Source organism: Chlamydotis macqueenii, chromosome 7 (assembly GCF_036417535.1).
Source record: "Chlamydotis macqueenii isolate bChlMac1 chromosome 7, bChlMac1.mat, whole genome shotgun sequence".
In the NCBI taxonomy this organism is placed as follows: Eukaryota; Metazoa; Chordata; class Aves; order Otidiformes; family Otididae; genus Chlamydotis; species Chlamydotis macqueenii.
This window is the reverse complement of record NC_141562.1, coordinates 24707139-24733620: the sequence shown is the minus strand read 5'-3', so window position 1 is coordinate 24733620 and position 26482 is coordinate 24707139. Positions and strand designations below refer to the sequence as shown.

General features: G+C 58.3%; 1 protein-coding gene across 1 annotated transcript in view; it reads right to left on the bottom strand.

The window, feature by feature from the left end:
• SLIT1 (slit guidance ligand 1) overlaps positions 1 to 26482 on the bottom strand; it is a 58972-nt gene that overhangs the window by 22655 nt on the left and 9835 nt on the right. Inside the window, exons 2-4 of the mRNA XM_086752228.1 lie at positions 23675 to 23746; positions 23326 to 23397; positions 22604 to 22675 (exon numbers count right to left, since the gene is read on the bottom strand). Coding sequence (XP_086608354.1) covers positions 22604 to 22675; positions 23326 to 23397; positions 23675 to 23746 — 216 coding nt within the window. The remainder of the gene's footprint in view (positions 1 to 22603; positions 22676 to 23325; positions 23398 to 23674; positions 23747 to 26482) is intronic.

Sequence of the window (26482 nt, the reverse complement as noted above, 5' to 3'; positions counted from 1 at the left end):
CCTCCTGCTTCTCTCCATCCCTGCTTTTCACCACTTCCAAGTCCCCTGGTGTTCAGCAAGCTTGTTCTCCTCCCTCCTTTCATGTTTTTGCTTCTGTCTCACCCTCTAGTAGTGGGAAATCCCTGCAAAACCCTCCACCAAAGCATGTTTTCTTTCCAGCTCCCACGCTACCCTCCAGCCTCCGCACCTACCTGCTCCACATTTGCATCGCCCAGCTCATGTTCCCCACACACCGCAAATCAAAGGCGCAGAGCCGTCCCTTTCCTCAGGGCTGCATGGTGCCGCCAGCCTCCTCCCGAAACCTACCCTCAGCTCACCACCCCACTGCTCTCCTGTCTCAGGGGGAAACCACTGCCCCTGGCAGAGCATCACCCACAGACCCAGCCCATCCTGGGGTGCCTTGCAAATCAGGGTGCCACAGCCCAGCAGCTCTAGAGCTTGGGGCAGGGTGAGCCAGGGGGTAGCGGTGCAGATTTGCTGGGCCCTCCAGCACGCAGCGCATGCTCCCTGCCTGGCAGCTCCCACCTGAGAAGACACCCCAAACTCGACACAGCAACACTCATCCAAGGTGTAAATGAAAAAGCAAATATCTCTTCTGGCGAGCCAGCCTAGAGCCCTGTGGGGAGCTGGCTGTGGCTCTTGTTAGCAGGCTCATCCCCTGGGTTTGCGGCACTGCTGAGCTCAGAGCTAATTGACTCCCAGGCTCTGAGGCTTTTAATTGCTAATAAGTGTGAAGCCAGCCCTGCCGGCCCTCCTGGATTCCTCCGAGGTGTGAATGAGGCTGAGCCAAGCTGAGAATTGCATCCCGGCTGTCCCAGATCTGGCACAGGCTGGCGAGCCAAGGAGCGATGCTGCAGATCTGCGATGCTGCTCCTCAGCTTTGCAAGTCCTGGGATAGCAACTCTGAACCCTGGTCCCAGCTTTGGAAAGGGCTACAGCAAACTCCCTCTGGCCTGGAGGATGCTCTGAAACCGATGCTGAACCTTGCAAGACTCAGACGGAGTCACTTGGTGAGATGCCCTGGCACAATCAAGGATCCTTCAGGCTCCTCACACTCAGCCTTAGGACTAAGACAGGCAAAACTCTTGCCCCAGCAGCAGCTGCACCTCACAGCCTGGCTTCCTGAAGCACCTGGGAGCAACCACAGAGCTGGCAGTGGGATGCAAGGTGGGAGAGGCATGGTGGGGTGAAAAACATCGGCCCTTGCTGGCAGCCAGGATGGAGCCAGTGGGACATCTCAAATCCAGCCCAGCAGCTGGAAAAAGAGATGTGATTTTACACAGGCCTGTGAGGAAACAGCCCTGATAGGAGAAGGGTCTGACATGAAAGGAGGATGAGAAACGGGGTAGAGGAAGTGCAAGGCTGCAAGGACACCCGAGAATGGGAACTGAGCGCTGGGGCGCACAGCAGGGAAAACCCAACAGGCAGATAAAGAGACTCCATCCTGTGTGGCACACATCAAAGCCAGGGCAGGGCTCACAGGGCAGCAGAACCCTGCCACAAGGCTAGACCCCAGCTGGGGCTGCACTCACCCCAGTAACATCACTCCCAAGACGGTTTGGGAGAGCGGCACCCAGCCATGACCACACCACAGGGGACAGGGAGCTGCACCCCAGCCCACGGGGCTTCCCTCCACAGAGCAGCTCTTTGAAGAGCCCCTGGCACAAAACCACACCTCAAATGTGGGGAAGCCTCTGCCTGCAGGCAGTTAGTACAGCTGCAGCCCCCACAGTCATAAAGCACTGCTGCCCACGGACCTCACCTGTGCTGGGGATCAACAGCTCCTCCTTGTTTTGGGGAAGCAGAAATGAGTTGCCAGAGGCACACCTGGGTGCTCCTCCTGCCTTTCCCTGTTCCATGCATGGATGGAGCCTCAGAGGAATGGGGAGCCTGGCAGCAGTGCCTGACTGCAAGGCACAGAACGGGGAGCCCGAACTCGTGGGCGCCTGTGGGTCTTGTGCAGCCCTTCAGCCTCCATATTAAAGCTGAAGTGATGGAGCAGCCCCACATCCCTTTGCAAGCTGCCTTGAGGTAAATTATCTTTGAGGTTAGCAATGCACCTCCTGTCTCCGCTCCAAGCTCATCTCACTTCAGGTGGGGACACCAGCTCTGCGACCCCGTGAGCCCACAGCTGACTCTGCCCTGCAAACATGCCTGAATAGTCGGGGACTGCGTGACCTGCGTGTCCACATCTCCTCCCACAGCCTGACTGAGCCGGGAAGGGGAGGCTGAGCATTTCCCAGGAGGTAGCTACAGTCACAGGTGTTTTCATGAAGGCTGAGCATCTCACCGCCATCACACATGCTACGCCAGAGCACGCAGCTTGTGGGGATCCCTAAGAAAAATCAGGCACACCAGAAGCAGCTCACCTCCGCGCCCCTCTCCCATGCCACACTCTTCTACTTAAAACTCAGCTTAACCCCATCCAGGATTGCAGTGGGGATTCCTGCTAAGGGGAGAAGCAGGGCACATCCAGGGAGAGGGGATGGGATCCCGCACCCCAGCCATCTCGGGGGGTTGCTCCTCCCAGCTCCAAGGGAGCTGCTGGCCGGGGCTGGACCTGCCAACACCACAGACAGTCTCCAGCACGGCTGTTTGGGTGGCTTGGCACTGTTGGGCATGGCTGTGGCTCATGCTTTAGGACCTGGGAAGAGGGGAAGAGAAGCTGCTGAGGCCAACTACCCCTGCCAGAGCAGGCCTGGCGGGTTTATTTTTAACAATTCTGATTGAAGCTGGTTTCCTGCTGACATTTACACTCCTTCATCATTATCGGCTCCCTGGCTTCCAACCACCAAGATTAAAGGGGGGGATTTCATAAATCTCCCAACCCCGCAGATGGGGAGAAACCCACACCGGCACAGCCAGGTGGATATCAGCCCCCGTGGAGGGAGGTGGGTTTCTGGGGAGCCCCATTGGGCATCGCAGGCTGGGACCCCACCACAGGATGCAGCGGGAACCATCTCAGGGCAGCTCGGGGAGGGACACGTGCCATCCTTGCATGTGTGCAGAGACATGGCAGCATGGCTGGGCTACAGCTGCAACTTTGGGTGTTGGTGCCCTCGGAGACACCCATGCTCCTGGGAGAGCCCCAGCCACGACCAGCTCCAGCTGTTGCCACCCCAAGCCGTGGCTGCTGGCCTGGGCCAGCAGAAGGACGAGCAGCCAACCTCTGGACACATGCGTGTGCCCATACCAGCGCCCCTGAGCTCCCGGCGGTGGGCACTGGGCAGGGCTTGGACCCCCAGCGCGGTTCTCTGCAACAGGAGAGGCGAGCAGGGGCTGCGCAGCACAGCCTGATGCTGGCCCTCCTTCCCACGATGCCATAAACCTTTATTTTCAAGGTGGGCAACGCAATGCGGAGGCGGCAGCAGGGCTCCCCGCATGGCCAGAGCTAAGCGCTTGGATCTGAAAACCTCCCTTTCCCTAAAAACCAGTCAAATTCCAACACATGCAGGCTAAAAATACACCCCAGTCTGCCAGGGACTCTGCCCGCTCTTGCATCTCTTGGATGATTCATATTTTGTCAGATCCCAGCTCAGTTTTGAGATTAAAAATACCAGGTTTGGGAGACAAGCACATCAAAGGCCCAAGAAGGGCCGGAGACCCAACCATGGTGGCACATGTCCTGCTCCAGCCCAGACCACGGGGAACAGCTGTCCCTCGCCCCACGGAGGGGGAAAGCCTGGCAGCAGCCCTGGATGGGCACACGCCGCTCCAAGGCCAGATAATCAGCATCGACCCCCTTGCATCCCAGTGCGGCCCCAAAATGGGGCGGATGCGTGCATGTGAGCTCGCCTACAGCTTTTACTTTACTTAATTACCTTCATGGGTATGAAATTGCCAGTAACTAATTAGACAGACCCGTTCCCGCCTAATACGCCAAAAGCTGCATCCTAATTAAATATTACAGGGATTTAAAAGCATTTCTGACAACATATTAGATATGTAAAATACTGCAAATTAGCTGGCTCCCCCACTGAAATCCTGCCCCGGAACAATGCAGGGTCCTGGCTGGGCAGAAATCCGGGACATCTTTTCAAGTAAATTCGGAGAAGGACCCATTCTTCTGGCAAAGAGGGTTTTTTTTTCTGAGGGCTGGAGATTCCCCGAGCACAAAGGAGGCAGCCCAGAAATGCCTCTGCTGGTCCCACTGCCCCCACGAGCCGTGTGAGCCCCCGCAGCAAAGGCGGTTGGGATGAGAGTGGGCTCCCAGTTCGTTAAGTAAACATTAATGCAAATTGTCAACGAGCCTGGAGATGAGATCCCAGGCACCGCAGCTTGGAGGGGAGTAGGCGCTTCCTCATATCATCAGCCCATCCACCCGCCGAGGGGGGAGTAAGAGCAGGGAGCTGCTGGGTGCCAGAAAAAAGCTGCTCCCAGAGCCAATTTCCATCCGACTGCAGTGCATTTGATGTCTTGTGAAGTCGAGTTCACACACGCCGTCTCGCCTCTGCCTCGCACAGGGAAGGGGCCGGATCCTCCTCGCGCGCACACAGCCCCAGCTCCAGCCAAGCACGCGAGCATCCTGCAACACCCTGGGATCCCGCGCGGGATGAGCCATCCCCATTGCACCTCCCCAGCCAGAAAGTAGCTGAAGAGAAAAAGGCTTGGGTTTGGTCTTGTCCTCATGTGTCAGCTCTGAATGAGGCCAAAGCACCGCTGCCTTGCTTTGCCCCCTGCACAGAAAGCTTCTGTGCCTTGATCCTCAATGCCAGCTCGGTGTGAGACCAGCACAGCACTGAGATGGAGCCATGGGGACCACGGGACGGGACACGGGAGGGCTGCAGCATCCCCCACCATAACCGGCAGGCAGGAGCCCAGCCCAATGCAGCTCGCATCTGCTCTGGTGCTGGGGTCTTTCCCTAAAAGCAAAGCAGAGAACAGGCGGTTCGCGAGCGAAAAGTCCGGGAGCGAAGGCAGGGAACACCACCGGTTAATTGCCTGCAGACTTAACTCGGCTTGCAAGCGCGAGCCGCAGTGCCGGGCTTTGAACAGGGCTGTTTAACGTGCCTGGCGCTCCTGCCGCTCTCCGCACCTCCCATCAGACACGGGAGAGGGGATGAGGAGAGAGGGAGCATTTGAAATCCACACTTCAAAGTTGATATCCGAGCAGCCTGGGCTGTATTTGCTGCACAACTGGAGGCAAGTCAGGGAGCGGGAGGGTGAGCCGGGAGACGAGGGCTCGCGCTCCCAGAGTCTTTAATGCTGGGATCAATTGCCTGCTCACGGATGCTCTGCTGCAGCGGGAGAGAGGAGCCGTACTCAGCCCCTTCCTCGCTACAGCTCCCACGCTGCAGCTTGGACTTGGCGGTAATGCTGCCCAACGCCGGAGTACCCTCGGAGCAGGGGCTCTCTGCACACTGCCGCGCTGCCTGGGAGCATCTCCTGTTGCGCCCATGCACACTTGCAGCACACGTACTGCAACCTATTGCCCACCGCACCACGTCCATACACCCACCACCCCGCAGACAATGCTGCACAGGCACATACTCTCTTAATCACTCCCTAATTCTCACTTTCAAGCCTTTGCCCCAGCAGTGTAATTTTTCACCCACCCTTGCACCAGTACACCTGCACCCTGGGGAGCAGCAGAGGGGGAGACACAGCCCCCTGGGAGTTCAGCCCATCTTATGGGGCTGGTGGAAAGACCAGTGCAATGCTCCTCACCCAGAAATGCTTCCTTGGGCACACAACCCAAGGAGCACTCTGGGGAGGTTAGGCAGGGAGGAAGACAGAAACTGGAGGCTGAGAGCAATACTGCTACTGCAGAGTGCAATTAAAATCAGTGCCCAAACCATTCAGGCCAGACAGAAAGGGACAGTGGCAGTGCCAACGCAGAGGAACAGCATGAGACTTCCACCTCCCCTTGCAGCGCTCACAAGCACCCCACACCTCCACCTTCCCCCAGGAGACCCAGCGAGGGAGCCAGGGTGGCGGGCAGCTCCTGGGAATCCTCCCAGCCCCATGGCCGCAACTGGGAGCCACAAATGGGGCAGGAGATGGGGAGCAGCGCTGCCTGGGTGGCCCCTGGCCGTGGCTCAGGCTGCGGCAGGTGACGGGCAGGGGACAGGCAGGGTAATTCTTCCTTTCAGCCACTCCTGCATCTTCAGAAATGAACAGCACGCCCTGCATCCCTGGAGTCTGGGACACGGATTCAGACACATTTTTTGGAAAGTAACACCTGATGTCCGTGCACAGCAGGTCTGGACAGCCCCTTCCCAGGCAGGGGTCGTGCTGCCAGAGCGCAGCGGGGAGCTCTGTGCAAAGGAGGAGGGTGCCTCACCCCAGCCGCGCTCCTTGCAGACCCTTGCTGTCCCTGGGGTGGGCGCAGCACCTTGGTGCCCTGTCACCCAGCCTGGGGACACAGATGTGTAACCCCAGATTGGGCCAGGCTCTGCAGGCTAATGCCCTGGCTCTCCTGCTAATGCTCTCCCCACAAAACACAGCGGGGCTGAGGGTCTAAGTACATCAAAGCTGGGCTTTGAATAGGCTTAGAGAAGGACCCTGCTTTTAATCGGACTGCCCACGCCTCTGACGACAAGATCCCCCTGAGCCATCTGCACCCTCCCGCATGGCACCCCACAGCCTTGCAAAGCACAGCCGAAGCCCAGACTCGTCAGGGCTGGCGGACCCGGGGGCTTTCCGGAACAGGCTGTCACCTCCATAGCTCAAGGGATGGATGCATGGAGTTTAGCTCCCAGCCAGAGGACAGCCCTAAGCCAGGGAACAGACCTCCTTCCAGGGCTGCCACCTGCTTTCCAGGGACTCAGCAGCCTCATCTCCCTTTTTCCAAGGACAGATTAGGGCACAGGGGCAGCGTGCATCAGTGGCCATAAAGCCAAGGACCAAGGATTGCTCTCCCTCCTTCAGCCCCTGGAGACTTCCCAAGTCCCCCAGCCCTGCCAGCTGAAAGACTTCTCCCAAGGCTAAATCCCATCTGCTCACTGGAGCCACGGCGTCTGTGAGCGCAGGCGATACCTGCCCCCTTCCCCACCAAGGCACTGCAGGGTGGGCAGCCAACCCACGGAGCTGGGACATCCCCACTCACCTCCACGACCTGCAGGCAGCTGCCAGAGCGAGCATCCCCTGCAAGGCAGCGTGGGGCTGGGGAGGTGGGGCAGCTGCCCACCTCCCCCGGGGAAGGCAGCCGGGAGGGGACAGGCGCCAGCCAGACCCATGCTGAGCGAGGAGCCACCATGCCGGCATGGTCAGCTGGCGGACGGGGCGCAGCAGGAATGGGGTCCCACCGCCCATTTTGCCCTGGGTTTGCAGCAGTGCCTGCCCTGCCAAGCTGTAAACAGCCTCTCCCCCCTCCTCATTATTTTTTCACTGCAAGAACTATCTTATACCTTATCAATAATTCACAGGTACAAACGATAACGTTGGCTGCCATGGTCTGAGAGCCACATGTTCCCGGCGAGGGGGAAGGGGCCGGTTGCAATCGCCATTGTTAACGCTGCGGAGCTGGGGAGGGGAGGGCAGGGAGGATAAATATTTAACACTCTGTCTCCAAGCAAATGTCCATGACCGAGGGCTGAACATGGGTTTTTCACAGAGCTGCTCCTGCCCTTGCGAGGGTCATTACCATGTTAAAAGCTGTCAGGGCCGGGCTGATGGAAGGGATCTGCTGGAGGGACCTACCCCAGCACTCTGCATGGGGGCCGGCGGGGATGCAAGGGGGCTTTTTGCCGCTACGGGAACATGGCAATCTCCTTCCTGCCCAAATTTCCCCTCCCCTGAGCACAAAGGCTGTGCTCTCGGCCGCCCGGCAAGGAGGCATCCCCAGCTCTGCCCACTGCCGCATCGCGGGGGTACGACAGCTCGGGGGTACCCAGGGGCTGGTGGGTGGCCGGGGCAGTTCATTGTGCAGAGGAATTACAAAGGGGACACAAAAAGCCACACACCACATTTTGTGTGAGCTTCCTCTCCCGGGCCGCCCGGGCCTTTCTTTGGCTGTGTCGAGGGTGAGCTCTCTGTGTAAATCCCCAGGGCGCGGGGGGAGAATAGGTGTCTTTGTGAAAAAGGCTGGAAAAAAAAAAAAAGGAAAAAAAAAAAAAAAAGCACAAAACCCGGGCCCCGCAGCAGCAGGCTGCAAGGACAGGAGCACAAAGATTCCTAGAGCACGTAAAGACGTTCCTACAACCGGGAGGATCAGGGGTCGGCAGCCTGCAAGGGCACAAGGGCTTTTGCATGCACCACCCTGCTCACGGGGCACGGATCGCTCCCCACAGCATCCTGCCGCTCTGCACGCGTTGTCCCCAAACGTGCAGCCAGGGTGGGACCTCCCCAAAGCCACCTCCCCAGCTACAGCCAGCTTTCACCTCCTTGCTGTCCCAGGCACAATCTCAGGGAACTGGCAGCCAGGAAAACCCTGCGGCCAAACATCCCGGGAGCGCTCCGCTTTAGCCTTGCTGCCACGGTCGCTGCTGGCATCTCTCTGCAAAAGAATGGGAAGAGGAGCAGAGCAGATCCTGCCCGGCTCTGTGGAGATGGGGGCAGTGGAGGAAGAGCAGTTGTGATGGGCAAGGGAGCGGCGTCGGGGAGGGACGGCGTCTTCAGCCACTGCTGCTGTTTGCCCTCTGAACGCCGAACCAGAGCCCTCGCAAAGCTCAGCCAGCACCTAACCAGAGAAGGTACTTTGTAGATCATAAAATTAAAGCAAAGCCATCTTTCCCTTTTATTGCGCTAGTAAAATATAACTCTGGCTAAGATGCTCAGACAGGATTGCAGCGCAGGGGTCGGGAAGGCCACGGCTGAGCATCCCCCCGGGAGAGCATGGGAAGACCGGCGCCAGCGGATCTCGCCCGGCCTGGCTGAGAGCAGCGGGGGCTCCCCGCCAGCACCCCTCCATGCCTGCTCAGACATCACCTCGCATCATTCCAGATGGAGAAGAGCCTCTGCAGCCAGCTTCGCTCAGCCAGCCTCCCAGAGCAGGGATGCTTGGGGGCTTTGTGAGCAATTAAGGTCCTGGCCTGGGATGGAGGCACTGGATTGATGTCCCCAGCGCCCAGGGAGGGACAGCAGATGGGGTGCCATCCATCACTCAGAAGGGGACACTTTATCACCGAGATGCCTCCATGCTCCTGGCCCAGACGCAGAGCCCTCCCTGGAATTCCTGCTCCAACGCTGTCCCTTCCCATTTTCACCATGAGGGACAGAAGTACAGTCTCCTTCACAACTTCAAAGGATATCCGATTCACCTCCTCCCAGCTGAGTGTTCAACGGCTAACTGCTCTCCATGGTGGAAAAGCCAAATTTATTTCTAGTCTGAGCTGGTTTGGTTTCAGCCTCCAGCTATTGAATGATTTTATGCTTTTTCTCTTTTTCTTTTCTTTCTTTTTTTTTTTTTTTTTTTTACAGAATTAATGAAGTGCCTACAACTAGGCTTCTCCCTATGCAGGTATGCAGAGATGGGGATCAAATCCCCTCCTAACCTCCTGTTGCATATACTAAATAGGCTGAGCTTTTTAATTCTTTTCACTGGAAGGCAGGTTTTCCAGACCTCCAATTATCCTACACTTCCTCTCTGAGCACTTTCTAATTTCCCCACATCTCTGTAAACCATGGGCCCCGAAGCAGAAATGAGGCTCAGTGGAGGCCTCCTGACTGCTCCCCAAAACGGCAACTCCCCGCCAGCCCCCGGTACCCAGAGCTGCTCTGCTCATCCATCACTCCCCGAGCCGCAGGGCTGGAAGCCCGCATCCCGAAGTAGGCTGCCGTGACGGCTGCTAAGTCCTTTTCAGTGTAACTGCATCCCCAGACGCTGTTCCCCGTGTTGTAGCTGTGACCTACATTTTTTTTTCCCCAGCTGCGTGACCTTGCATGAGGATGTTTTCCAGTGCAGGTGTTTCAGGCGGAGCATCCCGCCAGACCGGCATCCCGCTGGCAGCACCAGCCCCGCTCCTTTCACTTATCAGTTCGTGCTTCCTTCCAACAAGCTCCATCTCAGTGCAGGTGGCTTTCTCCCTGGCTACACCACCTATATGGCCCGGCTCACCACACACCCTTGTCTGGCACCGGGCAGGAGGAGGAGGCAACGACAGGCCAGGCGACTGAGGGGGAGGTTGCCAAAAGTCAATATTGCCACCGAAGATTCCAAGAACTCCACAGCTCTGCAGAGATGGTGAACATCAGTTCATCATCATCAGTGCCCCGCTGCACTCTGCCAGAAAGGCGAGCGCTGCAATTCCCCCAGGAAGTCTACTAGTGAAGCACATTGTCAGAAATGCTACACTGATTTTTGCAGAATATTAATATTTTCATCGCAATATCCTCCAGGCAAGAGTAAAATGACTTGCAGAAGTCTCAGTATATCATGTCAGCACAGTTGCTACTTATCAACCCAATTTGTCAGCTCATCAAAAAAAATGGTATCAGGTTTGTTTGACGAGAGCAATTTTCCATGTGGATTGGCATTAATTATCCTTTAATTCCTCCCTGATTGTCGCCCGTATCGTTATTGTAGCGGGGATCAGTGTCAAGCTGGAGGCAGAGCAGCCGCTGCTACTCAGGCAGAGGCGTCTCAGGGATGCATCGCAGGGATGCTCAGGGTGCCTTGGCCCAACCAGTGCCATGGGGGTTAACGATCTCACGGTCACTCTTGAGGTGTCAAAGTGACTGATGCATGGCAAGTGTCACATCCCTCCCTGCACAGCCCAGGTCCTGGCCAGGGGCAGTTGGGATGGAGAGAGTGAAGAAGGATGGGGGACAGGGAGGATACGCAGTGCTGGACTCCACTGGGGTCAGATCCTGCCCCAGGGAGCAGGGAGCTTGCAGAGGCACTGGCACCAACACGGGTCCCATGCTTTGTGGAATAACTCCTGGGCCACAAAACCACGTACAGGGCCAATGGGGCACAGGAGGAGCCCAGCCGAGTCGAGCAGGCAGCGGGAGCTGGCAGCGCTGGGCTCGTGCTATCAGCGCTCCTCGCACAAGTTCCCTGCGTCGTGGGGCAGCACAGAAACACACACAGGGGCAGATGCAGCGATAGGCAGAAGGGCAAACCGGCCATGCCCCCAGCCCACCGCAGCCAGGGCCCGGCACAGGCTGCCCCTCCAGCTCGTCACCTGTCCCTGCCCCAAGCAGCGGGCTCAGAACACAGCGGGGACCTCACGCTACCCAGGCAAAGAGCAGGGTTTGTGCAACCACCCGTGCCAGGGATGGGTATCTGCCCACCCCGCAAACCCCTTTCCTCGAGCAAGAGGCAGCCCTGGCCACCGACACCAGCTGAGATGACCCCCGGAGAAGCCAATATTTGCTTTCCCTCCAGTTAACCCTCGGGCTGAGGAATGCAGGGTCACCACCTGCGCAGCTGCCCCGGGAGGCAGTTGTGTGCAGAGGGACGTGGGGACATCCCCTTTCGGCTGCACTATTTATTTTCTCAATATTTGTGGAAGGAAACGAGAGCCGGGGCAGGGGACGTGGGGCCAAGGATGGGTCGGGAAGGCTGGCAGACAGAGTGTTAGCTGTGGGTCAGCAGGAGAGGGAGGCCAGCCAGTGCTTCCCAACCACCCCTGCCCAGACCTTCCTCAGCCCCACACCTTCTGCCACAGCCCTTCTGCCACGGGTCTGCTCTCCAGTGCCTTGCCTCATCTCCCAGCTCCGCGATGCAGCCGGACACACAGAGCAAACTGCTACCTTCACAAAAAGCCACTGCGGGGTGAGTGGCTTTTCTAGCTTTCAACAACAAAAGGTACCACTTCACGCTCACTCTCATTAAACCTGATGGGCACTTCTGTAGCCTGCTCCCCTCCTACAAAGCTTAAATCCCCCGTGAAACGATGAGCACAGGTGATATTCCCAGCAGCTGGCCGTCTCGCAGTTTATATCCCACTCCTGCTCCCAGCCATTAATAAAACCCAAAAGCAATGACCCTGCCCGCGACCCTTGTGGTCCCCGCCAGCGACACCGCTCCCCAGCAGCCGTTCACTCCTGCACGCTTCATCTCGCTTGGGACTGACGCGCTTCCAGCCTAGGCACTGCCACCAGACAGGCTGTGAACACGCAGCCCTGGCACCGCGTAGCCGGTCTGGAGGCGAAACCTGGCCATCGGTGGGAGGCGCAGTCCCTGGAGAGCTGGGGAGGGCTGTCACCGCGGTTAATCCCTACAGGTCTGCAAAATGCAGCTGGCGGGGCCACGCGGGCAATTCAGCTCCTGGCTCTGGGACCCAAGTTCTCCATCTGTAAATAAGAAAAATATGCTGATGTCTGCAGCGGTGGGGACGTTGGATGGAGCGAGCACTCTGAGGTACCCCAGAGCCCAGGGGGAGGGTGTCAAAGCCTAAATATTATCATTCCTCACATTGCAACCAAGACGGCCAAGCACAAACTGCCGCTCCAGTGGCATTGCCACGCCAGGCTGTATTTGCCCTGTCAGTTAACGCCAGAGCTGAGGCACCTCCGAAAGTCAGACCCGCACACAGTGGTGGTCCCCGGCCCTGTGTCTGCAGAGGGGAGAGCGGAGCCTGCTGCATCCCGTGCTCCGAACCATCCACGGAAGGTGGGTCTTGTGCTGCATCTCCCTGCTCGCCCCATGGGCATGGCCAGGGGGTGCAGAGGCAGCCAACACCCCAGGACCCTCAGGGCACCCCAGTCCCACGGGCACACGCTCGGAGCAGCCACCCTGCCACGGGAAAGCCAGGCAGCTGCCCGCCATAGCATCCCAGCTCCCAGCCCCAAGCTCCTTGCCAGCGGCCCCCGGCTGGGGTTGGGGTTGCGGGGGTGTTTCCCAGTCCGGGATGCCCATCTGGAACCCATTAGGCACCTTTAATCCCCCTCATCCATTCTGGTGCTGTCTGAGCTCCCCCCTACCAACGCACACAAATGCTGCCATTCAAGCAGCTAATTTAAACAAATTCTGCCCAGCCGCCACGTCGAGAAGCGATGAAAAAGCCAAACGAAGCAGCTCAAAGCCAAGGCGGGAGTAAAAAAAAAAACCAAAAACAAGAAAGAAAGAAAAGAAAGAAAACCACTCAGCACGGCGGGGCTGATACCCAGAAAGACCAGCTGCATCCTCCCATCCCAGCCAGCCCCAGTCCTCCTCTCTTGCAGGCAATCAGATACCATGTGGGCTGTGTAATTGGATGGCAAAGGATAGAGAGAGACATCTTAAAGCTTGGGTCTAATCTCATTAACACCCGGCTGCGGGGATGCTGTGAAATCGTAGGATGCAGGAATGAGCAACACGCTGTGCCCGTGGGGAAGAGAACAAGCGAGCCGGAGCGGGACGGCAACGCTGGGAGGTGGAAATGCCTCCGGTCGGAGAGCAAGAGCTGGAAACGCCACTGAGACCTGGGAATGCAGCCAGCTCCGCTGCTTGCTCCTTGCTTGCTTGCTCCTGTTTACCCCACAAGCACAGATCTCCCTCGCTACACTGCCCTGACTTCGTCCCAGTGATTAGTAATTAACAGCGCTGGCAGTAATTGCTGGGTAGTAATAGCCTGGCTGTGCAATGGGAGCATCCTTGGGGTGAAACCCCAATGTCAGGTACCTGCACCCCGACCCTGTGCCGCGCACGCACCAGCATGGCACGCACTGATTTTGCATTTCCACCACACTCGCCGCGCGTTTTGCTGGGTACGCGGCGGCCCACGGCAAGCGTGACCACCAGCCCCCCAGGCAAACATCCCAAAAGGGTCCCAGGATGGAATCCGACCCCCAAACCGCATCCCCAGGCCCCCGTTGCTGAGGCGACCTGCAAGCCCGCGTCGCATAGCGACGGGCTAACAGCAGCCCCTGGGAAAAAGCATCCCAGCCCATGGGGTAAGGGGGGGGGGGGGATGAAGCGCCCACCCACCTGTGGGGCTCAGAGCTGGACAAAAGCCCCTTTGAGTGCCGTACCAGGGATGGGAAGGCGGAGGGGGGGTGATGCAGGGCCAGGACTTCTGGGTCCCCTTCCCAGTTCTGCCATGGGAGGGGTCTGGGGATGGAGGACTTCTCAGCTCTGGGGTGAGAGGGACTTTTGGGGAGCTTCCCTGTGCTTTCCACATTTAATACTCTGTACAACAAGGCTAACATCCCTCACTTCTCCATAGGATCCCAAAATTACCACTTCCCACACACTCAGGAGGACGGTAGAGCTCTTCCCACCTGCACTTCCCAGAGAAACCTCTCTCCTCCAGCCCTGGAAAAAGTCTGAGTGACTGCATTTCTCTCCAAGCAGCTCTGCCCCAAACACCTTCCCCCATCAGAGGGGCAGCAAGGGCCAGATGGGGAGAAGCGCGGGGGGTGAGGAAACCATTTTAAACCATCCCTGCCGTTTCCTGCCTCCCGGTTCATAGAAAACAAGACAGCAAGATGTCTTCAGTTACCAACAGCTCCATTGGGAACAGTAAAAATTAATCCAGCTTTTCCTGTCCTGAAGGGAAACACAGACACAAACGGGGACCGAAGCCTCCAAGGGCAAAGGGGAGGTGCAAGAACCACAGAGGGGCCAGTAAGAACCTCTAATCCGTATACTGCTTAGCTCTGGCGGGGCGGTGGGGGTCCCGACCACAGACGTCTGCGTCTCGCTGGTTAAGTGGGGATAAGCCTAGGATGATAATTAATCTAACACAGATGAGAATCTGGGAAATGAATCCCCACCTCCCCCAAACCCACCCCCAACATGCTGCCGGCCGGGTTTCTTCACGCAGGCAGCTGCCCCCGCACTTGTACCCAGATGCCGATCAGCACGTACAGGGAAACGGGCTCTCCAAACCGGGATGACCCCAGCCCATCCCTGCAACGCCTACAAACCCTGCTGCACTGGGAAACCCCCCAGGCGTGAGAAGGGGCATCTTCCCCACTCACACTCACATGTTTGGTCTTTATGGCACTTTAGCACAGGGAAAATCACACACCTACTGCAGTGAGTAAAGCACCCCAGTGCCCTGGGCAGCCTGCTTGGCAAGAAGCCGGCGCCTGCTGAGCCAAGGTGACGGTGACGGGGCTGCCGGCTGCGTGGTCCGGCACTGATGCTGGGGTGCGGGCCCCTTGGGAGCAGCGGAGACGGGACGCGGCACAGGCACCCGTGCAGGCAGCTGTCGGAAGCTCTGCTGGGAACTGCGGACAGCTTTTCATGGCAGTCCCAGCAGGAGAGACAAGGGGGTCCAGCACCCACCCACGGGAGAATCAACCAGCAAATGCAGGGTAATTATCTGGCTCTGCACATTAACATGTCTGTGGGATACATATGCAGAGGTACCAACTTAAAATTATCCTAAAATCACTGCCTAAGACTTTTTTTCTTCCACGCCTTGAAAGTCAAATTACCAAAGGCTAATTCTGCTCACGATCCTTTAAAATTACTTTGAACCTTCCCACTGTCTGAGCTGTGAAAACAGGAGGAAGGAAATGCCTTTATTCTGCTCCCAAAAACTTACACACAAAGGGATCGGCTCCTCTGTTTGCTCTTTTAACTCCTTCAGGGGACCAAAGGTGGCTGAGGGGTGAATGTGGTACAATGCAGGCAATAAGCTGCAAGTGGGGGAGGGAATAAGTAATTCCCCCGTGTTTTAATAGCTGTATAATTAGCACCACTGCCTAGCATTAGGAAGACCAAGCCTTCATTTTTCCATTGCTTTTTCCCTGCGGGTCACAAATTCCCATTTTCTGGTGCAGCAGGGCTCGCTGGGGAGGTGGGCAGGGCTGCTTGGCACAGCGGCACGCTGAGAGGGGCACGTTGCTGAAAGGGGCAGGGGACTGGAAGCTGCACCTCATTACGCACCCAGACCCTTTCGCTTCAATAACGTCACAGAAGCCAAATCCAAGCCCGCACCCAAAGCAAGGCCCAGGGTGTGTGCGGCAGAGCCGGCAGCTCGAGGAGAGAGCCCCGGGAGTGAGAGTGGGGCTCAACCCCACGCATTGCCAGGGAAACCTTGGAAGCGGCTCAACACCCGGAAAGCCAGAGCCAGCCGCAGGTCAGGAGCACAACGGGGTGTAGCGAGGGAGGGGACAGATTATCTCCAGGCAGCCGGCGGGCAATGCCTGCTCCTGGCAGCCCCAGCGGGACAATGGTGCAGAACAGAGCCGGGGGCTGAAGCACCCCTGTGCGGGGTCTGCACCGTCACCGTAGTGGGAGGGGGCCCAGGCTGGCGGGAAGTGAAGGGGGAAGCTGCTCGGCGGCAGGTTGGGGCACAGCAGTGACCCTCACCCTGCCACTCCTGTGCCTCCACAGATCACGAGTCAGGTCCCAAAAAGCATATGGAAGTGCTTAAATATAAATAAGTCTTAAACAAGTGTTTAATTCCTGAGGTTTTGAGGCTTGGCTGTACTCAGGATCCCCTAGGGAGTCCTTTGGGGGCCCCCCAAAAGAGCTGAGGTCTGTGGCATGTTAAGAATGGAGGAAGAAAAGGGAGAGCAGGCAGGCAGTGAGCAGCTCCCCGCGCAACGGTGCCGCTTCCCAGCACAAAAACCCAGAGATGTCCTTACTGCGCCCATAAGGATGCTGTCCCCATGGGGACGGCAGTGGGAAGGCAAGTAAACCCAACTCAGCCTGGCTCCGCTGCAGCCCCCCAACCCCCCCCTGAGCCCCGGGGTGCCAGCCCCAGCCCCTCACCGCCTGCCAGCCCGCTGGCCGCCCGCCCGCCTGGCAGCATCTTTTCCTAGGTAACCTCCCCACCTATTAGTGGCACATTTGTTTCCCTGCGTTTCCTTAGAGCTGTCAAGAGCCACACTGACTCTTTGTTCCTGGGGGCTGCAGGGAGGCCTCCATTCCCCCTCCCTGTCCCCTTGGCTGGTGAGAGGGGGGGTCTTGCAGCACGCAGACCCTGCAATCCCCTCCCTCCCAGCTACCGGGGTAAACACACTTCCCTCCTGATTGGTATTCGGGGGGACATGTGCCAGCCCAACCCCCCCAGCCCCACTCTGTCCCCAACAGAAGGGGCTTTGTCGGTGAGCGCAAGGGGATACAGCACCCGGAGTCAGAGGGACAACTGCCAAAATGTGGGCACAGTGGCAGTGGGGACACTTGGCCCTCGCCTGGTGAGGGGAGGGGGATGCTGTCGGAGGGCGGGAGCTGGGACAGAAATGTGGGATGCTGAGGAAGGAGGGAGGTTTGCTCCGTGGGGAGCTGCTCTCTGCTCCCACCTTGGCACTTTGCTCTTGGACTGCAGACGTCTGTGCAGGGACACCAGCACGTACACATCCGCGCAAAGAGCAAAGCAGCAAAGGGGCTCGCTTGCGCCCAGGGAGCCAAAGCAACCCTGCTCCGGCACGGAAAGATGAAAACACTCCGCTGTGCCCGCAGGCCCCTTCCCACACAGCGGCTGCAGGCTCCCAGGCGCGCGCCGAGGACGCCGGCTGTGGAACGAGCACAAAACCTCGCTGGAGGTAGCAAACCTCAGCCAAAGCCCCAACAGGAGCGGCCGTGGGAGGACGGGGCGGGTGTCTGGCACGGGAGAGCCGGCGTGCAGCCAGAGCCAGCCCACCACCACAGCAGGATTTCCAGGGAGCCAACGTGCAGGCAGGCACCAAAAATCCCCCACCAGATCAAAACTGGGGCTCAGGCAGGCAAATCCTCCTGGCTGGGCGGGGAGCAGAGCTGCAGCGCCCAAATCCCCCAGTGAGCGTCCCCGGGTACCACACCTCCCGCCCGGCACAGCCACCCACCGCGGGAGCACAGGACCACTCCTCTACTAAGCCGCCACCGAGCACGCGTTTTTGTTCCGTCAGTTCTCCATCTCTCCCTTTTCCTATCCTGGGGTTTTCCCAGTGCGGAGCCAAGAGGAACGGTCACTGGTACAGTCTCGCAAGCAACACCTCCCACGCACAGCCAGCCCCATCCGAGCGGGGCCTGTTTTGTTATTCCTTTCTCCGACAGCTCCTTTTTCACTTGTCACCCTGTTTTGCTACTACTCAGCTCACAGCTTCCTCCCGCATCGTTGTGGTCCTCTCCTTCTTGAAGGATGCAATTTGCATTTTCTCAAGTTATTTAGCACCGCTCCATTTTTCCCTGCCTGCTTTTCTAAAGGCAATTAGGGGTGCGTTTCACCAGGTGCAGGGATGGTGTGAGGATCCTGCTCCAGAGCTCACCGGAATGTCACCTCTTCTGCCCTGGCAATACACCTCAGATGCTCCTTGTAACTCAGCTCAAAACTCCGTCACCACCCAGATCTTTAAATACCCCAGGTCTGGATCAGCCCCTGATCCCTGTCTCAGCTCCCAGGCAGAAGTAAACAGAGAGCATTGCTACTCCTCTGCACGCTCCAGCCGCAGAAGAGTCTCACAGAAGCATGACAATCCCCCCAGCTCCTACAGCATCTCCCACATCCCCGGCTCAGAAAGCCACCGGTCCCGACTGAGATGTTAATGCTGTTTCCAGGGAGTCCCTGCCCTTACAGACTGGGAGAGCAGCACCGCCAGCCCTTCCCTCCTGGGCTTGACTGCCAGCTCCGACACCGCACCGTCTCCTCCACCATTTTTGCAGGCATGGGTCCGACAGGAACCAACGGGCTGCAGCACATGTCCTAAATCTTCCTTCTTCTGGAGACAAGACCTTTTTCCCACTCCCTCTGCTCGTCCTCTCTCGGCTCCCACTCTGCCGGGCACAGAGCAGCTGCCGTGGCCTTTGGCAAGGGAAAACTCTGGGCAGCTGCTCCCAGGGGATACATCCAGCTGGGATCATTGCTCCCCTGCAGAAGCATCTCCCCAGAGCTCCCTGTGTTGCTGAGCACCCACTGCTCCTCTCTTCCCTCGCGCCAGCTCGGCTTCCCTTGGAGAAAACCATTTATTTATAGCCAGCCTGGCTGCCTTTAGCACATTTCGACAGCCCACGTCTTTGCCTCCCTGACGATGCGCCCGCAGCGTTTCTGTTCTCACCCTGCCGCTATGGCCATCCCAGCCTCCTCCCTCCTCCTCGCATCCCCACCCAGCACTCCCAAAAGGGCTCAGAAACAGCTTCAGGAAGACTTTTTAAGGGAAGGTAGGCAGAGAAGGGAGACAGGGCTACGAAATTCAACTCCTCTCCCATCCTTCCCGAGTGAGCAGAGAGAAACTCAAGGGCTTTGGTCCCTCCTCCCAAGGGAATCCAAGGTGAGGTTGGGGGGAACAGAAACCTCCTGCCAGCTCAGGATAGATGCTGAAGTGAGGTCTGCTGGCACTGGTGCTGAGCCAAGATGTGCGCGGCTGCTGGGCACTGGGGACCAGCACTGGGCAGTGCAATAGCAAAGGTCACCTTCTTGCATGGGTTATTTTCCTCGATGGAAGAAAAGATCCAATTTTTATCAGCTCACCACCTCGCAGGAGACCCGCTCTTCCCCAGCGAACTGAGAGGACTCTGCCCCCTACAAGCCCTCCATGCTTTGTTCTTCGGTCCAGTGCTGACAGTTTAATTAAACCCAGTTTGAGATGAGGTCGCTGAGGTCAGCTGCTCGCCAGTGAAACCCCAGATCAGCACCATTTCCAGCCACCCGGGCTGCTTAATGAGTTATCCACTCGTTGTGGTGGATATAAATAAGGGAGGCCGTGCGGGGAGTCCTCCTGCCTCCCAGCCCCACTGCCGAGGTGCTGGCACAGCCCCCTCTACCCCACCATCTCAGACCAAGACGGGCTCCGGCCAGGCGTCACCTCAATATTCCCAAATACCGAGGGGAAAACATTCCTCTCCAGGCATCTCACCTCCTCCACGCCCTCATTTAAGGTTTGCTTTCCGCTGGCCCTTTCCTGCCATTCCCCAGTTTATTTAAGCCCTGACGGATCAGGTTTAACTCAAATCCGTTCCATTATCCCGATGCACAAATGCTCTTTATAGCCCAGCTCCAAGTAACTAATTGCAGCTCAAGCCGGGCTGGGAGACCACAAAGCACCACCAGCGTGGATTAGGCTTTGACACTCAGACCCAGGAGGAGGACAAACAGCTCTTCATCCCAACGTGAGCCCAAGTTGTGAGCTCTGTGCTTGTGAGATATTTCTATGAGGCTCAAGGAAGGTACGGTGGAAAACAGCTCTATGGGTATCACATTCAACAGACTTGTCTTAACCTGCTGCCATGTTACTGATGTGCTGCTGAAGATGCATCAAGACTAAGGCTAGAAGAGGCTGGACCATCCAGGCCAGCACCCAGTACTTGTCTAAGCAACACCCACTGGTTCCCACATCCACCTCTGACTTTCTGCCTCAGCTGCCACCCACCCGCCAGACCTGGCAGCCTCATCTCCCAGCTAAACAGACCTCAGCCCGACTCGTTCAGCCAGTTTCTGCTAATTCAAGACCTCCCAGGATGAAGGTGTGAGGACATCAGGACCCAGCAGGGTCCCCAGGGAGCAGGTACCCTGGGAGCTTGAGGAGCACGTTGCAGGTGCCACAGCAGGCAGGGCATGGGGAAGCCCGCACAGGCATTGCTTGCTGGAAATGGTCTGGAGACTGGGATCTGCAAGAGCATGGTGCTGATCAGAGCCCTCTCTTCCCATCCCATCCCGACCAGCATGGGTCCCAGCCTGCCGCTGGGGCAGGGAGGGGGCACGGAGCTGTGGGGCCTCCCCAGATCCATTTCAGCAGTTAAATAAGCACAAAGCCTGGTGGAGAGGCTCTGATTTCAGTTCAAGGTGAGGTGATTTCAATTTAACTTAAACTTGCTCCCCACTGACTCATATCCCTGTAGCCTGAGCCAGGTTTGCGGCAGTTTAAGAGAGTCCTTATGACCTCCCGCACCGGCCAGACCAGCGCCGCTTCAGATCTCACCTCCTGCTAAGCCAGCATGACGGTGTGTCTAGACAAGCTCTGCCCTGGGCATCCTGCTCTGCTGTCTCCCTCAAACCATTCTTGGGCATCCCAGCAATGGACATGCAGCTCAGCGCGTCCCCCCTCCCCAATCCCGCAGCACATGACGGGGACCCTCTGCTCTGAGCCTGCAGCAAAGCTCCCCGGGACACGGCACCACCTGTAGCAGAGGGGCTGCAAAATTCTGAGCCTGCTCACGCAGCCCCAGATCACACGAGAAAAGCCCCGGTTCCTAGTGTCCACATACAGCCCCACACGCACCGCGCGAGGGTACGCGCAGCCCCGCGCGCACTGCGGCACGGCCCTGGCCCCATGCGAGGCGCACCGCACAGCGGGCTGCCCTTCCGCACCTCCCCAGCGAACTGCCGGGCTTTGCTTTCTGAAAGAGCGTGGTATTAAAACCTAGAGAAGATTAAAAGGGAAACATTAACGTTTGTAAAATAATTATCTCGACCGTGTTTTTGTTATGCAATGGATGGCTGGAGGAGGATGGGCCCTTGCTGGCGCCACGATATGGCACAGCTGAGCTTAACAAATGCCGTTTGATAATTAATTGGACGCCTGTGCTATCAGCTGCCATTACCTAGGCCCATCTTTGGCGCTGGTCCACCATTTCACACATCCCACGCTGGCAACCCACACGGCGTTTTAACCCTTCATTGCACCGCCTCCGGCTGGACGCCGGGACCCACTCCCTCGCACTGTCGGGAGAAACCGTCATCACCGCTGAGAAAAACGGCTCAGCCACAGCCTGCCTGCGCGGGCAGGGCTGCCTGGCCCCAGCACGGCCGTGCCTGCCCTGGCAATGCCTCAGTCTATTCATTTATTTCATCCGCTCCTACCCTGCCCCAGCAGGGACCTGGCGTCCTCGTTTCACAGCCGAAAAATGGAGATGCAAGGTGCAGTAAGCAGAGGGCTCACGTCCTGCCCTGCTCCTACACACTGCAAATCAGCCACGGAGTGTAAGCGTCTTCTCCAAGCCACAGACGGAACCCAGTCCCAGTTTGGCGTGCACTCTCTCCTCCTCACAGCCCCCTTCCCAACGTACATGGTGCCTGACATGGCTGAAAATGTTTTGTTAAGAGGATTTCCTGCAGTTTGAACAAAGCTGGCCTGAGCAAATCAGCCCCCAGGCTGGGAAAAGCCAATATGGAAGAGAGATTATTTCTCCAAACCCCAGCAGCCCTGCCCAGGCAGCCTATGGCTGCGGGGAAGGGAGAGGAGCAGAGGGGTCTGCGGAGCAAGGGCCTGCACAAGAGACAGGTCCTGGGGGTCTTCCTGCGGGGGCAGAGGGACAGGGGCAGGCAGAGCCGTGCAGGGAGGGGGCAGCAGGCACGAGGGGCTGGATCTGCCCCAGGCAGGGCTTCCCGCTCTTCCCCAGGCTGTTCCAGACACTAGCGGAAAGGCAGCTCCTGAGCAGGACCGTGGGGTGCTCTGTGCCCTGTGGAGGTCCCTGGGCAGGATGCAGCCCCCCAGGGCCACCCTCTTTCATCCTCCCTTCACAACAGCAGGTAAGGGCAGCGCCCCGCTCCAGAGCCCGTGATCCGCACCCAGAGAGGTGGCCGCAGGGCTCGCAGCACCTCTGCAACCAGCACTGTGCAGGCTCAGCGACACCAGCCCCAGCCCAAACCGCCAGCACCTCTTCCTGCACCCCCACGCGCTGCAAGGACCTTTCACGCCATCTTCAACAGCACCAGTCTCAGGTCTGCCGCAAGATGAACGCATGCCGCATGCTCGGGTCGACCAGAAACGGTGCATTCCCTTGCCATGCACTGGGCACCAGTATCCACCAGCACAACCCCCCAGGACGTCAGTGCCCCCTCCGAACCCCGCAGCAGCCCCGCAAGCGAGCCCATGCCACAGCCGGGCAGGGCAGGGCAGCCCCACGGGCACGCAGGGTACTCACAGCCGTGACAGCGCCTGGTTGTTCTGGAAGAGGAGCTCGGGCAAGGTGTGCAGCTGGTTGCGGTTCAGCCGTCTGCAGGGAAGGAGGAAAGGGTCAGGGTTTTTGGGGGCAAAGCAATCACCCCGCCTGCATGCCAGCTGACAGCGCTGGGCACAGCTGGGCTGCTCTGGCTCACTCAGAGGGGCCATCACAGCACAGCATCCCACCCAGCCAGGACACCCCTGTCCTGCTCACAGCGCTCCTGGGTAGGGGCAACCACCGGGCCTTTAATAGACTCACTCACAATTTTTTAATTACGCGCAGACGGGACTCCAAGCCGTTAACTGCTGATTGCTGCTTACCCACGCTGTTACCCTGCTGCTCGCTCAGCTCCTCATATTTGCTTGAGCAGCTCGGGATTTCTAAACTGCTGAGCTATTTTACTGAGTACTGGACTGGAACTTACGGCTCCCTCGCTAACGCACAGGACACAGCTGATAACAGCAAGAGTGATTTGTGTTTAACCCGCCCCTCACCTCAAAAGCATCAGAAAGAACTTTAAGGTCTATAAAAACAGAAATAGGTTTGCTTCCCACACTAAACTGTCGCCACTGCGCAGCAGAGAAGCTGTTTGAAGTCAGGCGGCAGCGGTATGTTCTGGTTTAAGGCAAAAAGGAAAGGATGCTCTCCGCAACTAAACCCAGCAGCCCCTCACCAACCCGCCTCCACGCTCCGGCACTCACAGTCGCTCCAGCTCCTTCATGTCATCGAACGCCCCGCGCTCCACTGTGCTGATCTGGTTTTCCATCAGCTGCCTGTGGAGAGAAGGGGGTCGGCTTTCCGGGAAGGTGGTCCCCAGCCCTCCCGATGCTCCTCCAGACCTTACTCCCACCATCTCCTCAACACAACCCGGCATCTTTCTCCCCGCTTCCTCCCAGCTGGAAGCCCTCCACCAGTGCTGACACCCTCCAGCCCCACCGGCAGATGCCCAGCAAAGGGCTGAGCATCACCTCTACCAGCCCCAGGAGGGGTCACAAGCTGAGCACAGCCCTTGCTAAGACCAGGGTGGCCAGCCCCTCGCCAGGAACTCACAGGACGCGGAGCTGCTTCAGCCCGGCGAAGTCATTCTTGTTGATCCGCGTGATGTTGTTGCCGTTGAGTTCCCTGTGGAGAGAAAAGGCAGAGATCAGTAAAGAAGCGCTCAGGAGGTGGCCAGGTACTGGGGCTCCCCAGTAGCTCCCCAGAAAAGGCAGACAGGGCCCAAAGCAGGGCAGTGGCTGCTGCATTTTTGTGCTCCCTGCTGGGAACAGGAGGGCTGGCCACTGGCTCCGGAGAGGACCCCCATCCGCCATGGCGAGCAGAAGTGCACGCAGAAGCCTGTCTGGCTAGGAGTGTGTAAACTTGCATCTTTCATAAAGATGCATCTCCCCCATCTCCCTGTCCCCACACTGGGTGCCTCCCTCAAGACAGAAGCCCCAGGGCCACCAGCAATGCAATAAGCAGCCCAGCCACGTCAGCAGCTGCCTGGCTGGACGTACATCACTCCGCTCTGGAAACACAGCAAACACATGGTAGGGTCATCCCAAACACACAGAGCCCCTTAGAAAGGCCAGGGGTAATAAGAAAGTGAACAGCTATCCCCCAGAAAAGCAGGATCCTTCCAAACATCCATCTGCAGGTCATCCACATGCATCACAACTGGTTCAGTGCTCAGCACCTCACACCTTCCTCTGCCTTGTGCCAGCTCTGAAAGATCAGCCCAGAGGATAAGCCACACTTCAAGTTTCACCTGCCAAGAGACACTTGCAAGGGACCAGCTCCTCTCAGCATCGCTCCCTTGTGCAAAAGCCCTGGCAGAGCGCAAGGACAGGGACCTCAGCTGGAGGGGAGATGCTATCCTGGCTCGCTCACCCTCCTGGTAGAAAAAAGGGGAGGGGGCAGCCTGTCCTGCCCAGACTCTGCTCAGCACACAGCCAAGGTGTTCCGCACTGCCAGATCCACACGTGGCAGGGGTGCTGGCTATGCCTCCCCAGCTCTTCCCTCCCAAGCTCTCCAGCGTGCCCCCCCTAGAATTGTCCTGCTTTAAAATATACCGAGCTGGGAGCTGCAGAGGTTTGCACCTCACAGTCTCAGCTCTGCAGCATGCTTCTGGATTACGGGCTGTGAGCCCCGCAGGGAGAAGACAGGGACCCTCAGCCGTGGGACCCACAGCCTGCAGAGCTGGGGGTCCCTGCACAGCACCCCATGGGCAGGAGGAGCTGGGGGTCCCTGTGCAGCACCCCACGGGCAGAAGAGAGCCTTCCCTCTTGGCAGCGCAGAGCACGGCAGGGTTTGCTCCTCACTGATCTGGGTATGGAGGATGCCCACACCAACACATGGCCCAGGGAGGGCTCCCACGCTGGAGATCCGCTGCCTGCACTCAATGCATATGCAGAAATAAAGAGGAAACAAATAAACTACAGGAGGGGGAGGCAGTCAAAGGAAGGATAAGCTGCTAGAGCCAGGGCAGGGGGTGCCAGCCCGGAGCAGGTTGCGGTGCCAAGAGCAGGACCCCAGCACCCAGGGCTCTATAAGCCCCCAGCCCCAGCAGTGGGACCGGGGAGCAGGGATGCCCCACGTGGCAGAAGGGGCTGAATAAAAAGTCCATCATTCCCATCCAGAGCCAAAGCCCCCCTTCACCAGGCTGTGCGGCCACGCGTGGGGCCAAGGTCAGCAGTGTGCTGACCCCGCAGCCACCGAACGGCACGTACAGCCCGCCCGGTACAGCCAGCGCAGCCGTGCACCCCGGGGTGCTGCCACGGTCCTGCTGAAATGGCTGATAATGGCTAATGAGTTCCAGCTCGCCATTATAGCCCCGTAATTACACCGCTATTCAGCGCCCGAGATTGCCGGGCTGCTGCCATTATCCCGCCGTGTGTGCCTGTGTTGGGAAGGAGGTGGGAGAGCACGTTACTAGGACACAGATGAATGCAAGCGGGGAATGAATAGAGGTTCCCCAGCCCCAGTGATTAAACTAAAACCTGCACTCGGGCTCCACAGCCCCACGGCTCGCCCGGCTCCCTGACAGCCAGAGCACAGCACGCACGTCTGGCTCCTGGGGACCAGGCTCCAATCCGCACGGTTGCACCCTGCAGGGCTCAGTCCTGTCCCTATCCCAGGAGCAAAACCCACAGCCAGGCTGTAAGTCCCAAGCATGAGGCACTGGGGAGGGTCATGCATTTTAGGGACGTCTGTCACCGCAGGAAGGGTGGATGGGTATGTGCAGGCATGTGCCCACCTCCTGATGGACCACAGCTTTGGGGCCAGCTAAGGGCAGGAAGAAATCCTGGCTTCAGGAGTGGTTTTCCCCCAGTGTCCTAAAAGGTCCTTGCCAGAGCCGATTGCCTGGAAGCTCCCCGGGGCTGGGCTGGAGGCGACAGTGCCCGTCTGAGCACCTGGTGAGGGACCAGCGCTCCCATGTCACCTTCTTTCAAATGTACGTAACGTTACTCTGGCTGCAATGTGTAAGCGAAAGTTAGGAAATCTCAGGTACTGCAGACAGACAGAGCAGAGAGGCTTGGTTTAAAAACTGCTCAAACCGAAAGCCAAGATTCATACCTCAGCCTTCAAAGCCCAAAGTGGGGCTTGCTCCTCCAAGCATTGGCACCCCAGAGCCTCAGCCAGAGGCAGAGCACAGGCAAAGCAGCACAGAGACATGCAGAAACAGCAAAGAGCCAAGGACTGGACATGGCTAGTCCCTTCACATGCCAAAACCAGCCTGCCTCAGCCTCCGCTCCCTGCGTGCCCATTGAGCACCCTCTGGGTCCTCTGGCACTGGGGCTGGTGGCCGTCCCCAAGCAGGGCAGTGTCCTTGGGCCCCTTTACAACCCCACTCCCCCAGGGACTGGCCCTGCGTGCTCC